The 15,824-nt window shown below is 44.1% G+C and overlaps 2 protein-coding genes across 3 annotated transcripts in view; both read left to right on the top strand.

Annotated features, from left to right (window-relative positions):
• MICU3 (mitochondrial calcium uptake family member 3) overlaps positions 1-4,155 on the top strand; it is a 102,974-nt gene extending 98,819 nt beyond the window's left edge. Inside the window, exon 16 of the transcript XR_004958029.1 lies at positions 4,133-4,155. The gene's annotated coding sequence lies outside the window, so the exon portion shown is untranslated. The remainder of the gene's footprint in view (positions 1-4,132) is intronic.
• A 2,285-nt stretch (positions 4,156-6,440) lies between these two features.
• The window catches only part of ZDHHC2 (zinc finger DHHC-type palmitoyltransferase 2), a 56,428-nt gene continuing 47,044 nt past the window's right edge, over positions 6,441-15,824 (top strand). The window contains exon 1 of one of the 2 annotated variants that reach the window (XM_036249675.1): positions 6,441-6,934. In XM_036249675.1, the coding sequence (XP_036105568.1) occupies positions 6,808-6,934 (127 nt within the window). In that variant the 5' untranslated portion in view covers positions 6,441-6,807. The remainder of the gene's footprint in view (positions 6,935-15,824) is intronic. The other variant, XM_036249676.1, reaches the window with a different exon arrangement.

Below are 15,824 nucleotides of genomic sequence, written 5' to 3'. Positions count from 1 at the left end.
TTTAATGTTCTTCCAAATGAGAATGTTGTATCATAAATGTACTCTTTTTCTATATGAGTGACATTATGGAAAAGCAATCCCACATCCCACTGTCTATTTGAGATAGAAGCTTCTGTGCCATTCTTTTTTTTTTTTTTTTTTTTGGTATGTGCCCCTAGCGGGAACCGAACCTGGGAACCTGGGACTCTCTGATCCGCAGGTCAACGCTCCAACCACTGAGCCAAACCTGCCAGGGCTTCTGTGCCATTCTTTAGTATAACAGTGGTTTTCTCCAAGGTGGGTCCACTGATCATATGGACTCTGAACCCTCAACCACTATACTGAGTGCTTGAAAAACAAAAACTCATGTTGTCTCACATTCCAGATATAAAGGTTAATGATATTCCATTGCCAAAGCAGCATTTCTCACAGCATGACCCATTATCAAAGGGACTGGAATACGAGCAAATGCAGAAGGAAACCAGCAGAAGGAAATTCACAATCTGGAGTATCCAAGTATCACTTGAAATTTTATAGACTCAAAGGCTCTGAGGAATAAGATATAATTTATACTGAATTGATTCTAGCTGTTGGAAGAATCCCTGATGATCAAATTTTTTTTTCTATTATAAATCTGAAGCCTACATGTCTTTCTTGTTAAATGTCAGCATTAAATATTTATTTTTCATTTTGCCTGCTCATTTTAAAGACCCAAGAAAACCCTAGTTAGACGTTTTCCCTTTTGCAAAATAAATTGCAATGTGACCTTGAGCTCCAAGTTACACTGGAAGACTGACAACACTTGGAAATACTTATTAATAGTAAATATTAAATGTTTCTATGTTTTTTTCCCAGAGCCAGTGTGGATGGATACAGACCACTGGGCAAGACACATTACTTCCACCCCCACACATGTGCCATGTAGAAAATCCACCCTGACTAATCCAGCCTGCAGCCTGAGCGAGACAGAGCTGAGTGTAGCCCATTATGGTTTGGATGCCCCAATGATCCTCTTATCAACCAACAGAACAGAAAAGGTCTTTATAGCCACTGGATGAAGACAGACCATTCTGTGTTTCAAGGCTGGAGTTTTCCAGGAATGAGTCTATATATACTTTCAGGCGCAGCTGGCTGAACAGCTAGATCTAAGACTTGACTTAATTATGGAAATTTGAGTATAGTAGTCTCTAAGTTTCTCGCTGCGTATCCTTTGAAAGTAATCATTTGCACACAGACCTCAGGTGGAAGAATCTGTAGTGATACCTCTTACCCCATTTTCACCCAACTGGCTCCTTACTCCTTAGACTCATGTTTTCAAAGAAAGCTCCTAACACTACAAACTTAAATGTGTCTTCAGCTTTCTATTACCTCTCATTTTCTGTCTGCAAAACATTAGACATATAATTAGAGAGGGGACTTTTTTGTTTCTGCCATGTATAAATACAAAGTCTGCCACATGAGTGTTCAGACGAGATAAAATGTCCTGTCAGTCTGTCCAGTGGAGCATCCCGTGACGACGGAAATGTCCTGGATCTTCACTGCCACCAACAGCCACATGTGGCCGTGAGCCCTTGAAGTGTGGTTGCTGCAACTAAGAAAGTGGAATTTTTTAGTGTATTTCATTTTCAATAATTCTAATTAAATTTGAATAGCCTCACGTGGCCAGCAGCTCACTGCTCAGTGCAAGTCCAAAGAACACAGCTCCTCCATCTCCAACTCCTGTATCCTATGTCTCCTAGTGCCTCAGTCTCCAGGCCCTGACACTGATTCTTTAAGAAATGGGATACAGCCCTGGATGGTTGCTCAGTGGTTAGAGCATCAGCCCGCAGTCCAGAGAGACCCGGGTTCGGTTCCCACTAAAGGCACGTATCTTGGTTGCAGTTTATCCCTGGCCCTGGTTGGGTCTTGCAGGAGGCAGCCACTTGATGTGTCCCTTTCACATTGATGTTTATCTCTCTCTTTCTCTTCCTTTCTCCCTCCTACTCTATCTGAACAAAAAATGGAAAAATGTCCTTGGGTGAAGATAAAAAATAAAAAAGAAATGGGATACAGCCCTGGCTGGTGTGGCTCAGTTGGTTGAGCATCATCCCATGTGCTGACAGGTCACTAGTTCAATTCCTGGTCAGGGCATATGCCCAGGCTGCAGGCTTGATGCCCAGTATGGGCATACAAGAGGCCACTAATCAATGGTTCTCTCGCATTGATATTTCTTTTTCTTAAAAAAAAAAAAAAATCAATAAAAAATATATTTAAAAAAACTAAATGGGATACAGAATGAAAATAAAACTATGTTCCAGTTAGTGTGCTTGGCTGCAAACACAATCAATGCTAGTTGCTTTACACAGACAAAAATAAAATGTTCTGCGGGTAAATAAACCCTTACAAATTCAATAGGAAGCCTGGAGAACCAAGCTTGAGCTGACACAGATAAATTTGGCGCACAGCCACGATCTTGCATGAACAGCCTGCCGGCATGCCAGGGGGCAGTGACGCCGCCGGACGCTTGCCACCGCACTGCAGGATTCTGTCGCCCTTGGCCACTCTCTGTTGACCACTGACCTCTCAATTCCACAACGGCCACTTCCAATAATCCGACTGAACTCATGCCACTGTGTCACTCCTTAAAGATCTTGCCAGTCGTGGGGAGAAAATATCTGCTCACCTTTTGGCTTCTATAGACACTGCCTTCTACCCATTTTGGCACAAGGGAAGGGCTCAGTGTAGGCAAAAGCAATCGTTTAAATGAAGTTATTATTTTACTTCTGAAGTGGTTAACTTTAGTGGAAATTGTAAAGAAGTGGAAGCAGAATCAAAGTGATTTGCTTTGTATAAAAAAGGTCTCAATTCTTTTCAATTTTCTGAATATGGTTTTTATTGATTAATCATTAGCTCCTGACTTATAACATAAAACTGTAACATTATAACATATAATTATAACTAGTTATAATTATATATCATTTGTCATGAAGTTATCATTCATAATTTATAACTGGCTTGATTAAGCTGATGATGGTTGATGCTACAGAAATCTTTTTGAAAACGTGTCAGTAGAGCAGGACTGCTTGGTGTGTGCCTGCCATCTGGTGGTGAGAAACATTAATACTATCATAGACAACCCAGAGTACTTGAAAAGCAAGATTTGTGACTTTTTCCCATTTTAGCAATTTTTCCAATGTTTTGAGACAATTAACCACACATTCCTCAGGTTTTTAAAATGATCTTGCATTGCATTTCCATTCCATCCTGGGTTAATTGTGAACTATAAATCTCTGAGAGACAAAGAATATCTTAGCAATGCGTCATCCCCACATTCCCTAAACCACGTTCCCTTTCTCAGATTGTTTGTATTTTACGTGTGTCTGAAAACATGTGGTTTGGGCATATTATTATTGTTATTCCACAGAGACTATCTTGGCCACTACTATAAAGGTGCAATTAAAATTGGAGTCACTGATATGGATTGTTGACTTCCAAAGGGATTTCCTCCCCACAAAAGAGAGAGGTTTAGTTCAAGGAAACAATGAAAGAGGATCTATCAGTATTTTCACAGACCACGCCAGGACGAATGGGAGAGCTGGAAGTAAAGGAGCAGATCCAGGCCTCAGTTTCATTCCTTCCAGTCCTGAGAAGGCAGCATCCTGGAGCACCATGCTTGACAGTAAAATCAGCACAATTTATCACACATCTGAGAGTAATCCCATTGATCTTATACTTCAAAGATGCAATGTTTCCCTCTGAGAACACTTTTTTTTTCCTCCCTAAAAACACTTTCAAAAGGACATGGATAACTATCAAACAAGTGACCTAATAAAATTCCTGGTAGGTGATCTGGCTGTAAAGATGAGATGAGGTTGGTACAGGCAGCAGGAATGGAGGTCCATGCTCCCTAGAGATGGGGTGGGTTCTCAGGTCTGGCCGACTGTGCTCGTCTCGATTCAGACTATGTATGAAAGGGAGAAAGTGAAAAATTTAACCTGGATCTGGGAGTAGGAGGGAAATTTGGAATATTAACCATGAAGGCAAGATACGTTTGAGGTTTGGGGACCGAAGTATCGGAGGGGCTGATTCAAAGCAAGCTTGGCTAGAGGGAGAGCAAGATCAAGTCTCCTTCATGGGACCGTGAACTGAGAGCAGTTTTGTTTCACATTTTCAGAGATTAATGACTTTGATGAATTGCTGGATGGGTGGAGCATCCAGGCAGAGGCCTGTAAGGATGGAATTCCGGTTCTTAGGGACTGGGTGGGCCAGGTAAGGGGGCCTATCTCCTCCTCTTAAGTGCTCCCCTTCCTCCCATCTGCCTGCCATCCTCTTCCTCTCTTTAGTGTCTCTGTCTCTCTCTCTCCCCAACCCCTGCTGTGACTGGCTCTTTCAAAACTGGCCGTAGCAGTTTTATCAAATTACATGATAGTCACAATTTGTTGTAATTACTGAATATCTAAAATTGCTAAGTTAACCTTCTGTACTTCTCTCTAAAGAGTAAGTCTTTAGTGAAGTTTCTATTTAATTGTCTATGACCCCCAAATTGTTTCCCTATTGATACACAGCCCTAAATAATGCATAAAGTCTAAGGTTCTCTAGCTCTAACAATTAAAGTTATTTTTCCACTCTCACCAATGCCCAATATTTAGCAATCGGCTACTTACCAACGAGCTTACATGTGAGCATGCATGATTATACCTGTCGAATTAGTGGCTATGCAGAGGTCAATCCCATCATCATGTGGCTTTTGAGACAATTCTTCCTGAGCTCAACTTGTTTTTTTAAAGGTAAGAGTGACACCCTTGGAGAACTCAGTAACACTAGTACTCTTAAAATGGTTAACAATAGGTTGTAATAATTCCACAAATATTTATACATTTGAACAATTAAGTAACATTTTAGATAACCCATAAAAATGTAGCCTCCTGCAAAAATGTTATACCTGTGTATTCTCCCGAAAGAAAAAAAGATGTGAAAACTGTAGAATGCTACTGCATTTATGACCTCAGGACCCTGTAAGACTGTTAGAAGAAAAGCAGCACAGGGCATGGTAGCACCCATCGTACAAAGAGGCACAATCCGACTGTCTTCCACTGTGCAAAACTGGATCCGGCCTTTCCATTCCATGGTAGTCTTGAGTGACCTGCAATCTGATAGGGACTTTTATTTCTTGTTTTTAGTTTTTTTTTCCTGATTGGGAACATAAGGTTAACATGCATGGGAAAAGTTAAGATTTTCAGGGAAGTTACATGTTTATACTCATCTACCCTCATAGAGGGTAAAAGGTGCTACAGCAGGAGTGGTTCCCTGGCGCAGAACAATTTCACTTCAGTTATTTCAAGTCCCACAGAAACTTGACTGACATTTTCTACGCATCGTTTTTAATACACATGCAAAGAGATTTGGGATGTGAGTGAATATAATAGCTATTTCAGAGGAGAATATTAGCTTGTTGTTTAATCCAGTCACAGAAAGATAATGGCAAACACATAAGAGCTTCGATTTGACTACATTTACACTAATCAGTACTTTTTTTTTTTTTTACTTCTACTTTATCTTTTCATTCTCCACATGAATATGAAGTAATTCGTCAGTATTGTGGCTCTGTGTTGTAAGTAAATACATATCCATTAGTTTTAAGTGAAATTGTGTCCATTATACCCAGCAATTATGTATATAATTCGGATACACTACCTCTACTGAAGTGTTTCGTGAGGAATCAGGTGCGTTCACAGTTAGATGAAGGGGAAAAAAGTATCAGAAACACTTGTATTTTTTCCGAAATCTAGGGCTTTGGTCTAACTACCTTGAGGATGTCGTCCAGCATTTTCAACCAGCCCTTGAAATTTTCAACCAGCACCCAGAATGGGCTGGGAAGGAGGACACAGGGAACCCCCACCCCTCGCTCTCGGGAGGGGGCAGTGGGAATGGTCACTCTCACAATCACACTTCTGTTCAATAGGAGAGTTCAGATTCTCAGAGCAAATAATTTGTGTTTCTAACTCCGGTGGTCCTTGGATTCTCAACCCAAAGTGCGTCTTCCTCAGTGCCCAACCTCTTCGGACAGCCCCGCACCCCCACTTCTTGGCGTATTCCCGCTGCCCCCCAAAACGCCCAACCCCTGCAGTTTCCAGGTTCGGGAAAGCAGCCCCGCCCTGGCTGCCCTCGCCCGTGCACCGGGAGCCACAAGTGGAAGCGACAGTTTTCCAAGCCGGAGGACCTCGGCCTCGGCGCCCAGACTCTCCAAGGGCGCAGGTACCGGGCGGGCGGGCGAGTCGCTCCCCGCCTGCCCGGGGCAGGTGCGCGGCCGGTCGGCGGAAGGCCAGCTCTGCCGCCCCCGCCCCCGCCCCCGCCCCCGCCCCCGCGGGCGGCCCGAGGCGCAGCGTGGCCACTCCGGCTCTCCGGCTGCCCGAGCTGCGGACGCCGCGCAGGGGCCGCCCCGCCTCCAGCCCGACCCCCGGCGGCACCTCCCACCTGCCCGGGGTGCGCATCCAGGTGCACCGGAGCCAGACCCCACCCCAGGCGCACGGCCTCGGAGGGCGCCGCGGCCGCGGGGGGAGGCGGCGGGGCGGGCGGGGGGCGGGGCGCGGGCTCCCGCCGTCCTCCTCGCCGTCCTGCTCGCCGTCCTGCTCTCGCGGCGCCGCTCCGCTGGGCTGAGGACGCGGGAGTCCGCGGCGCCGGCTCGGGGCTGCGGGATGGGGACTTAGCGCCACGGCGGCGGCAGTGGCCGCAGCGCAGCCGGCCGCCGCCCCCGGGCCCATTCCGCCGGGGACGCCGGGCGCGGCCAGCCCGCCTCGGAGCCAGGCCCGCGGGCGGCGGCGGAGCTGGGCAGGTGGATGCTGCTGGAAGATGGCGCCGTCGGGCCCGGGCAGCGTCAGGCGGCGGTGCCGGCGGGTGCTGTACTGGATCCCGGTGGTGTTCATCAGCCTCCTGCTCGGCTGGTCCTACTACGCCTACGCCATCCAGCTGTGCATCGGTGAGTGCGCGCCGCAGCCGCCCGGCTCGCCCTCGCCCCCTGCGTGGCGCACCCACAGTCCCGGGGCGCAGGGCCCCGGGGCACCCACAGCCGCGCCTCCACGCCCTGCCCCGGAGCCCCCGTGCGTCCCCGGAGCCGCCGGCTAGCTGCCTGTCCGGGGCACTGCGGCCGGAGACAGCCCGGGGCAGCCTCCTTCCCCTTGCAACTCTCGGGTTGCGGTGTCACCTCCACGCACTTGCAGCCCCGACACCCCCCTTCGCCTTCCGCTACCCACCACGGCCACACCCCCTACCTCGGCTAGGCGGTCCCCGGGGGGCCGGTGGTCCCCGCCGCCGGCAGCCTCCGCCCAGGTGAGGCCGGGAGGCTGCGCTCGAGGCTGAGGGCTGCACGCTGGGCCCAGGACCCGAGCCGGGGCCGGTGGCTCGGCCTCCTCACAGCTGCCCCTTCCTGGTTGTCCTTAATCCGCTGTTTAAAAATTTGCAACAGCACTCAGGGACGTTTTTGCCGCCTTTATAATTTGAGGATTGCCAGTTGGACACTTTCTAGTTACAAGGAGGTAGGGGGAGGGTGATCTACTAGAAAGTGTTTGCGAAGACGTACACACAATTTAAATGTTACAGAAGTGGAAGAGAAGAGGTGGGCATCCCAGGATTTTTCATCCAGAAAGCCAAGTGGCTCAAGGCCAAGTTTTAGGCTCCAGGATTTGTTGGGTGAAGTACTTTAAATGCTGAAGGTTTCGAAGTAAATAAATAAATGAAGTCGATTATGCACAGTTAGGGAATACAGTGATCCCCCTCATGTAGTAAGCAGGCTTCTGCCTTCAGAGGTTTTGTGAAACCTGGTCTGTCATTGCCTGCCGGTGATTTGTGCGTGCTTCTCGGGTTTGGTGTTACATCTAAGATAATGGCTGTGTTTTTGCGCGGAGAAAGGTTGAATAGTGCCCTGTTTAGTTGAACCTTGTCAACATAAGCATTTTCAAAGTTTCAAGGTTCAGGCATAGAAACTTCTCTAAATTCCAACTCATCTCAAAATGTTGCCCCTTATGAGAAATAGTAGATGTCTGAATACTATACAAAAAACAATTACTGACATAACTTTTAAGAGAATTGGGACTAACTTTCCAATTCCAGATAGTTTTCAAAGTTGACATTATTCCCTTGTTTATTGAATTTAGAAATGGCATTTCAGTACAAAAGAAAAGTGAGTCTGTTTTTTTACAAAAGGGTTGGGTTGTACTGACATCAGGAAGACAGTGTATCTAAATATGCCATTATAGTCATCTAAAATGTATCGGAAAAAAGTTTTCAGAAACATGTTTGATGTCTGTGTTCACTGTCAGTATTGAAATAGCTTGCCTTATTGAGATATAAGGTATATGTTACATAACAGCTGGAACCCGTTGTGGTTTCCTTTGACCTCTTAAAAGCAATTAAAAGTTGCAATTAATGTAGCTGCAAAAGAGGGAAGTAACAGAAGGCCTTGGTTATCAAAGCAGGCAGCTTATTCTCCTATATTATCACATTAAGCTAAGGAGCTTAGCCTGATCCACTGTCTCAGGGTGGGGGGGGGGGTGCATGTGAATGCAGGGAGAGCTTGTCTTTCCTTTCAGCTACCCCTGCCCCTGGCCGAGGTGCCCCATGGGAGCTCACTGCAGTGGGTAGACAGGGGACGGAGGATAGAACTAAATGGAAAATTGCTACTATATCTGGATGATATTTTTTATATACAGGGTGGGCAAACGTAGGTTTACAGTTGTGAGTAACGCGAGAGTTTATTCTTGTATTACAATTTTCGTAACCTGCATGTCTTTTCCCACACAAGCAACTGTACACCTACTTTTTCACCACCCTGTATACGTCCTGTATGTTTACAATAAAGCTAAAGTATCCACGAAATCCAGATCACTATTTTAGTAAGTGGACATTTGACTAAGAGGGAGAATGCTTCTTTTTCAACTACCTAGGTGACATCGCCTGTTATTGATGTCTTTCCTGGTGATCAAGAATGAAGTCTCTGTTACTTCTCGTCTTCCTGCCTAGCCTGGTACAGTGCCTGTCACGTTGAAAGCAATCAATAAATGGTTTTGAATGAACCAATAAATGATTCGGAGGCAGTCTCTCCGAGGTTGTCAGAAAGTAGTTTTTATATTTATATTGCTATAGAAACAAATAGTAAGTTATTATATGAAAGGTCTAGATCCCTGAGTCCAGAAGACAGAACAGGTGGAAAATGAGTTTGATTCTAGAGACGACGGCAGTTTAGGAGTGTTAAGCTCTAAAAGGTTGGATAGCTTCGGTTGAGTGGAAAGTTGAAATTAACAGGACAGTTTCTTTATAGGCACTGGGGAAGATGGCGACTATGGTGACAGACACACAAAACCAGCCTCCTCTCCCTTTCACAAACAAAGCAAATGGAAATGCCAGCCTTCCCTACCCACCCACCCCTCACCCCGGCATTAATCACGTCTCAGTCTACCCTGTCCTTTGTGGAAGTTGCTATGTATAATCAGATCTTCATATTTCGCCTGTAAAACATCAGCCAGTTTTGGGACCAGAGAGGGAGGGTCGGGTGCTGGGAACTGGACTAGGTAATAAACGGAATAGAACAAGCAGGGTGATTTGCCCTGGTCCTCCTTCTACATCTGCTCTCCGCTGGGGATGACCCTGAATATAAATCACTCTGTGCCCTTTGCTGAGTGAACTGCAATTTAGGAGTAGTGCTTATCCTGGTATCCTTGGAAACTGGAGATAATGATTCTCATTACAGTTAGTTTCTATATTTAACAACGTTGATATGTGTGGCTCTCTAGGCACTTTTTGAGTTCTCATATTGTTTGCTTAATGTTTGTATTTTATAAAAATGAACTCATATCTCTTCTTGGAATACATGCATATAAAAACTATATAGGAGGTACATATATTGTATGAGGGTCAAGTGTTTGGGGCAAGTGTTCTTCCTATTCTATCAGAGAAAAGCTAAAACAGGGCTGCTAATGCTTGTGATCATTCAGAACATGTTTGTCTAGTTTGTTGATTAACTAGGCCCCTTTATTCATATCCCCTCCTTCCTTCCCTCTTCCCCCTACTACTCTCTCAGCCCCAGCCTCTTTTGTCTTAAAGTCTTTTGATCCCTTTAATTATTAGTTAGCTTGTTTTCCATAAAGAAAGATAAATTCAAAGGGTAAAATATGTAAGCTGGTGGTTTAGGCTACAGGGTTAGAGGCTGTGAAGGTGGTCTGCAGCCTCGGGCATGCTTGGATCTATGCACAGACTAGACAGAATTTATATGTTTTACAAGTCCATTATGGGAGACACTGCATTAACTTGGCTTGTTGAAGAAGGTAACTGAAGTTTTCCCTTTTAAATGCTAACATTGAAACTTGTTCTAACTATGTTTTAAATTTTGTTTTACTTTCAAATTTACAGAAAATGTTCCAGAATAGTACACACCCTTGTTTAACCATGCATCATTTTCCTGTGTGCTTGATTTAATCTTGTGTTGTTTGTACATGCTGTGCAGGCTTGTGGCTGAGGAGCTCTAGGCTCGGCCGTCTAGACTAGGTGTGTAGTAGGCTAGACCATCTAGGTTTGGGTAGATATACTGTATGATGTTTGCACAATGACAAAGTTGCCTAACATTGCATTTCTCAGAAGGTATCCCCTTCATCAAGAGGCACATGACCTTTCAACTATGCTGTTGTAGCAGAAAAGCAGCCTTAGACAATACTGTAGCAAATAGGTGTGGTTGTGTCTCAGTAAAACTTTACTTATAAAAATAGTTGGCAGGCCAGACTTGGCCCTTGGGCAATAGATTGCTGACCCTGGAGTAAGTTAGAAGTTAGCCCATTAGAAGATGGGGCTTTTACTCACAGTTTTGCAGTCTTTATTGATAAACATCTTTCAGCTGATTGCAGCATCCTGCATTCCACAGCAATTATTGGGATCTCTAAATACTAGTCTACATACTTGGGGATCCATTTAGGAGATATACCATCATGTTTTCCTTCTTTTTTTTTTTTATCCTCACCCGAGAACATTTCTCCATTTTTGGTTCAGAAAGAGTGGGAGGGAGAGAGAGAGAGAGAAAAACATCGACGTGAAAGGGACACATCGAGTGGTTGCAACCCACACGACCCAACCAGGGCTGGGGACAAACTGCAACCAAGGTACATGCCCTTAGCAGGAACCGAACCCAGGTGTCTCTGGACTGCAGGCCGACGCTCTAACCGCTGAGCCAAACCGGCCAGGGCATGATTTCCTTCTTTTAAACAAATAAATATCCTTAAGGATAAAATATATAAAACCTCAGACTTGGATACTGTTAAGCTATGGTCTACCATTGACTCAAGGCAGTGCAAGCCCAGGGATGGAGACTGAATGGCGCTCTAGGTTGCCTCTTATCATGAAGTGAATTGTGCCACACACAGAAAGCAGTGTGTTCTTGGTATTGGTACTGTCATTTACAAAATTACGTAAGGACATGAAACCGTTTTAAAGGAAAAAACAGACGATCTTAGGAATACAAAGTTCTATCTACAATTATTAAAATAGCCTTAAAATGAGATGGAGGGCATATCTCTAGAAAACCGAAGCTTGTAAAACATTTAATGTCTAAAACACTAAGACATTTTTTCTTGTTGACTATAATAATACAAAGTATTTTACTTCTGTGACTTTTCTTGACATTATCAAATATTTTTAAGATTTAAATTTCTGTGAGCATATCTTCAAATCTAAAATGCAAAGGTATAAGATACGCTGTGTTCTTGATCTGTGTTGCCATTTGACTGTAATATAAATGGTCCCTGGGAAAGTAGAAAAGTAGACTGGTTAATGGTAGCTTGGTTCCATTTAGTTTGTCAGAAAAAAATTTTTTTATATTGGATAACACAGCATTACTGTTTGCTGTTAAATACTAATGGAGATAACATGTAAAACAATTATCACAGTGCTTAGCATGTAGAGGTGCTTAATAAATGTTGAATGAATTAATCTCTTTTATTTTTAAGTACTCCTCAATCCACTTTTAATATGAAAACATGTGATTATATAAAGTTAATAGGTGAGTGACTAGGATCTAGCTGTTAAAACTCAATTTAAATTAACGTTTGATGTAAAACTGTTTGCTTTCAAATGCTTACCGAGATTGTCACCCATGCCGATAAAGGAAATGCTTGCTCAAGTTTCTGGTAAAGAAACAGAAGCTGAAGGGATGGTTTCTTATATCAAGATGATTGTCTCTAGACACAAGGTTAGAGAAGGGCTAGCTTCAGAAGGGTTGGAATGGGGTTCACTCAAAAGCATTTATTGAACCCTTGTGTCAGACACTTTTACCCACAGAGATGTTTAGAGGAGAACCAAGTAGAGATCTTTTCCTAATAGCTAAGAAGAAAAAAATTGCCTCTGGGAGGAAAAACGCACAAAACCCAAACCGAACACAAAAAGCCCTGAAACCTTCTGTCTGGGTGGGCACGAGGGGAGAGGCTGCTCCCTTTCAGGATGCCACTCCGACAGCAGAGCGTGGAAAGCAGAACAGAAAACAACACCCACTCCTAGGGGCCTGTGAACTGGCTGCCGGGCCAGTGTAAACAAACAAAATCAATAAAACAGGTAAAGCTGGTGGCCAGCACTTCCTTAGTAATGCATTTGTAATTGTGCTGTAAATCTTACCACATGTAAGTATCTCAGGGTGAGGTAGCAACCAGCAGTTCCTGCCTCTGCTGCCAAGCAGGTGGTTGTCCGTTTCCCTAGAGTCTTACCTGAGGCTTGGGCAACTTTACTCTGCCCTGCTCAGGGCCCTGTGACCTGGTGGGCGAAACCAAGCAGGGTGCAGACAGCTTCCTGAAACAACTCAATGGGTCCATGGGAAGACTGCAGAACTAGCTTAGAAAATGGGCAGAAGCCAAGAGCAGGATGAAGGAGAGCTGATGTTATCCTGGAGGAATGGCCATTTGAAGGAGCCCAGGTGACCTGCCTTGTGCACCTCTGGAGCCAGCCGGCTCCCTGTGGCTTAGAGGTGGTCCCAGCTGCCTCAGCTGGCTGAGTTGGCGTTGTGCCCATGTCCCAGGCCACAGGGTTTAGCAGGAGCAAGTGCTTGATCTCTTTGGCTTCCGTGCTAGAAAAAAGTGCCAAGAAGAAGGAAAAAAAAAAAAGACAAATATTTTCCAGAGATTAGAATGGATGATTCTCAATGAGAAGATCATCACTGATTTTTGTTTGTTTGTTTCATTTGCTTTTATTTTGCATCTTGGTAGAAAACTTATGGTTTTTCTTCTCAGAAGAATGAAACCATAACTTAACATTGTATAATTTATACTGATGATTTCCTGTACTTTGAGGGTTACATCACATCTCTCAGCCTCTTTTCTCTGGGAAGTGGTGAGTTCATGGGGCCCCTGAGACTCCAGCACTTTGTGTGATGACTTTAGAGATACTATCTTGTCTACCTTGCAAAATGATAGATTAGAACATGGCATAGGTTCTTAATACTCTCTCGTGGGAACCCAGTTTTCCAAAGATCATTTAGAAAGACAGTTTAAAATTATGTGGAACCCTGTGATTTTATATTAGCATTTAGGTACATCACACATAATTGATACCAAAGTACAACATGGTTGAATTAATTTTCCTAATAGTCCATTAGAAAATTGTTGAAATACTTTTGAGAATTCCTTCCAGGATAATTTTATTATAATATTGTCATTGTTACCTCAGTCAAATGCAGAGAGTGGAAAAGGGTGGTTTTGGCAGGGTGCGGGCTGGAGAGAGGGCAGCAGGCAGGAGGTAGCTGACCTGATTTCTTAAGAAGCATATGGCAGCAATAAAGTAACAAGCTCTGATGGCCTCAAATTTTTCCTTTAAAAATGATGTCACATTTTGAAACATTTGGGTAGCATTTTTCCCGACTTGACTTTTCATCTGACTGTGCCTTTTAAATTCAGTCATAGCTATTAGTGCCTGAAATGTCACAAAATCCATTTTTATTTGGGAGGCACTCTTGAGAAAAAAAAAAACGTGCTGCATTTATTATCTTAGCACTTCTCTCCACCCTAAAATGCATACTTGCGGATAGATCATTTTACCCGTTGTTGATTACATTGTAAAAATGCAAATGAGGGACAAGTGCTCTATTGAAGATGGCTGAGTTTTATTTCTTTGCCAGGGTTTCTCCATGGTATCCTGACATTTTTCTTCGTGGGGAGTGTAAATTGAGCATTCCCGCTGTACCTCAATGAACTTGACCTCGCTGTACTGTTTCACTAGCGTTGCAGATGTCCAGGAAAATGCATGACCAAAACAAACCCCAAGCAATAATCAAAACACCTTTTTCTCTAAGTCTTTTCAAATCAAATACCCAAAGAGTACAAGAGTTTCAACATAGTTTGTTTATCTTCACGATTACCTTATAATAGACAGAATCCTTATAAAAAGCAGCTCACGCATTTCCACGAACGTTGTAGATTTATTTCGGCTTCCGTTTCATTCAGCGATTATAATTCAGTGAAATTTGGCAAACCGGAATGCTTTGTCCTGCTAATCTTTTCTTAATATAGATAAAATTAAAGGTCTGTTTCTGTGTTGATTGCATAATGTAAAAAAAAAAAAGGTTTTTCACCATATCTGAAGGGTATGTTTAGAATGAAGTGCTTTAAAACTCAGACGGGATTGTGTCCCTGATCCTTTTGAGGGCCCAAGACACCTTACCGAGGGAGGTGAATCTGAAGGTGGCATTTCACCACATCTGCAGGGATGTGAGGGATGGTGTCACTTGAAATGCAGTCTGTGTAATGTGCACATAAGTCACAGTGGGAGGACTTCCGTGGCAAAGCAGCCTGCTTCCAAACTGCTGATGTTGAGCCCAATGAGAGGCACCTGAGAGCATTTATGAGCAAGTGAAAAATTGCAATTATGAGCCTCAAACTGAAAGTCAAACGGAAATTGCAGGAGCTGATTTGTGATCAAGTTTATTACTAGGAGGACAACTACATGTGATGTGTTTTAGGAATAAAGGCAGTAAGGTATGTATTTAGCTGCCTAACTGTGACTAATGAGTATCCAGGGCATGTCCAGGAAGTCATTTATGTGGAAGGGTGACGAGCAGCCACCAGTTTGACTTAATCAAGGGTTTAATTATAGAATCTTTTAAATGAAATTCAGCATATTCCAGGATTAGGGCATACTGAAAAAAACTTAGCTATACAGAACTGAGAGCAGTGTGTCGGTTGGAGGGGGGTAGAGAGCAGTGATTCATGATAGACACCCCCAAAACTTGCATTTTACAAATAATTACAAAATCCAAGAACAGAATGCATTTCAACCATCTGTAGTTTATTGAGTACTCTTTCGATGTATTCATTCATTGCAAAATATTTATAAACTACTCTGGGAGTTTACATTCTAGTTAGGGGCTGGGAGGATGAATAAGAAACATACGTAAATAGCTTATATGATGTGTCACAGTGTCATCGTGACATGACACAAAGCAAAGGCAAAACAAGGTCTGGAGATGCGGGTGGGAGGTTTACACTGGAAATAGGTAGTGGAGGGGGTGGAGGGGAGGTCGTGAAATTTAAGCAGTGATCGAAGATGCCCAGGGGTAGAACCATGCTGTTCTCGGGAAGAAATGCATCTCTTGTAGAGGGAACAGTCAGTGTGGAACCCAAGGCCAGGGTCTGCCGATGCGTTTGAGGAGGAACGCTAGGAGACACTTGGCTGGAATGCAGTGAGCAAGGGGAAGGGAAGTGTGACAAGGTCAGGGCGTGCCCAAAAGGTACAGATTAGGGGGCCTCACGGGCCATGGTGAAGACTTTGTACTTGGAGTGAAATGAGGATCCATTGCTGGGTGTTGAGTAGCATTGTGACATGCCGTGACTTCTTGCCGTGACTTCTGT

This window comes from Molossus molossus, unplaced genomic scaffold (assembly GCF_014108415.1).
Source record: "Molossus molossus isolate mMolMol1 unplaced genomic scaffold, mMolMol1.p scaffold_m16_p_9, whole genome shotgun sequence".
Lineage (NCBI taxonomy): Eukaryota > Metazoa > Chordata > Mammalia > Chiroptera > Molossidae > Molossus > Molossus molossus.
The sequence above is the reverse complement of the archived record's forward strand: the minus strand, read 5'-3'. Positions and strand labels throughout refer to the sequence as shown.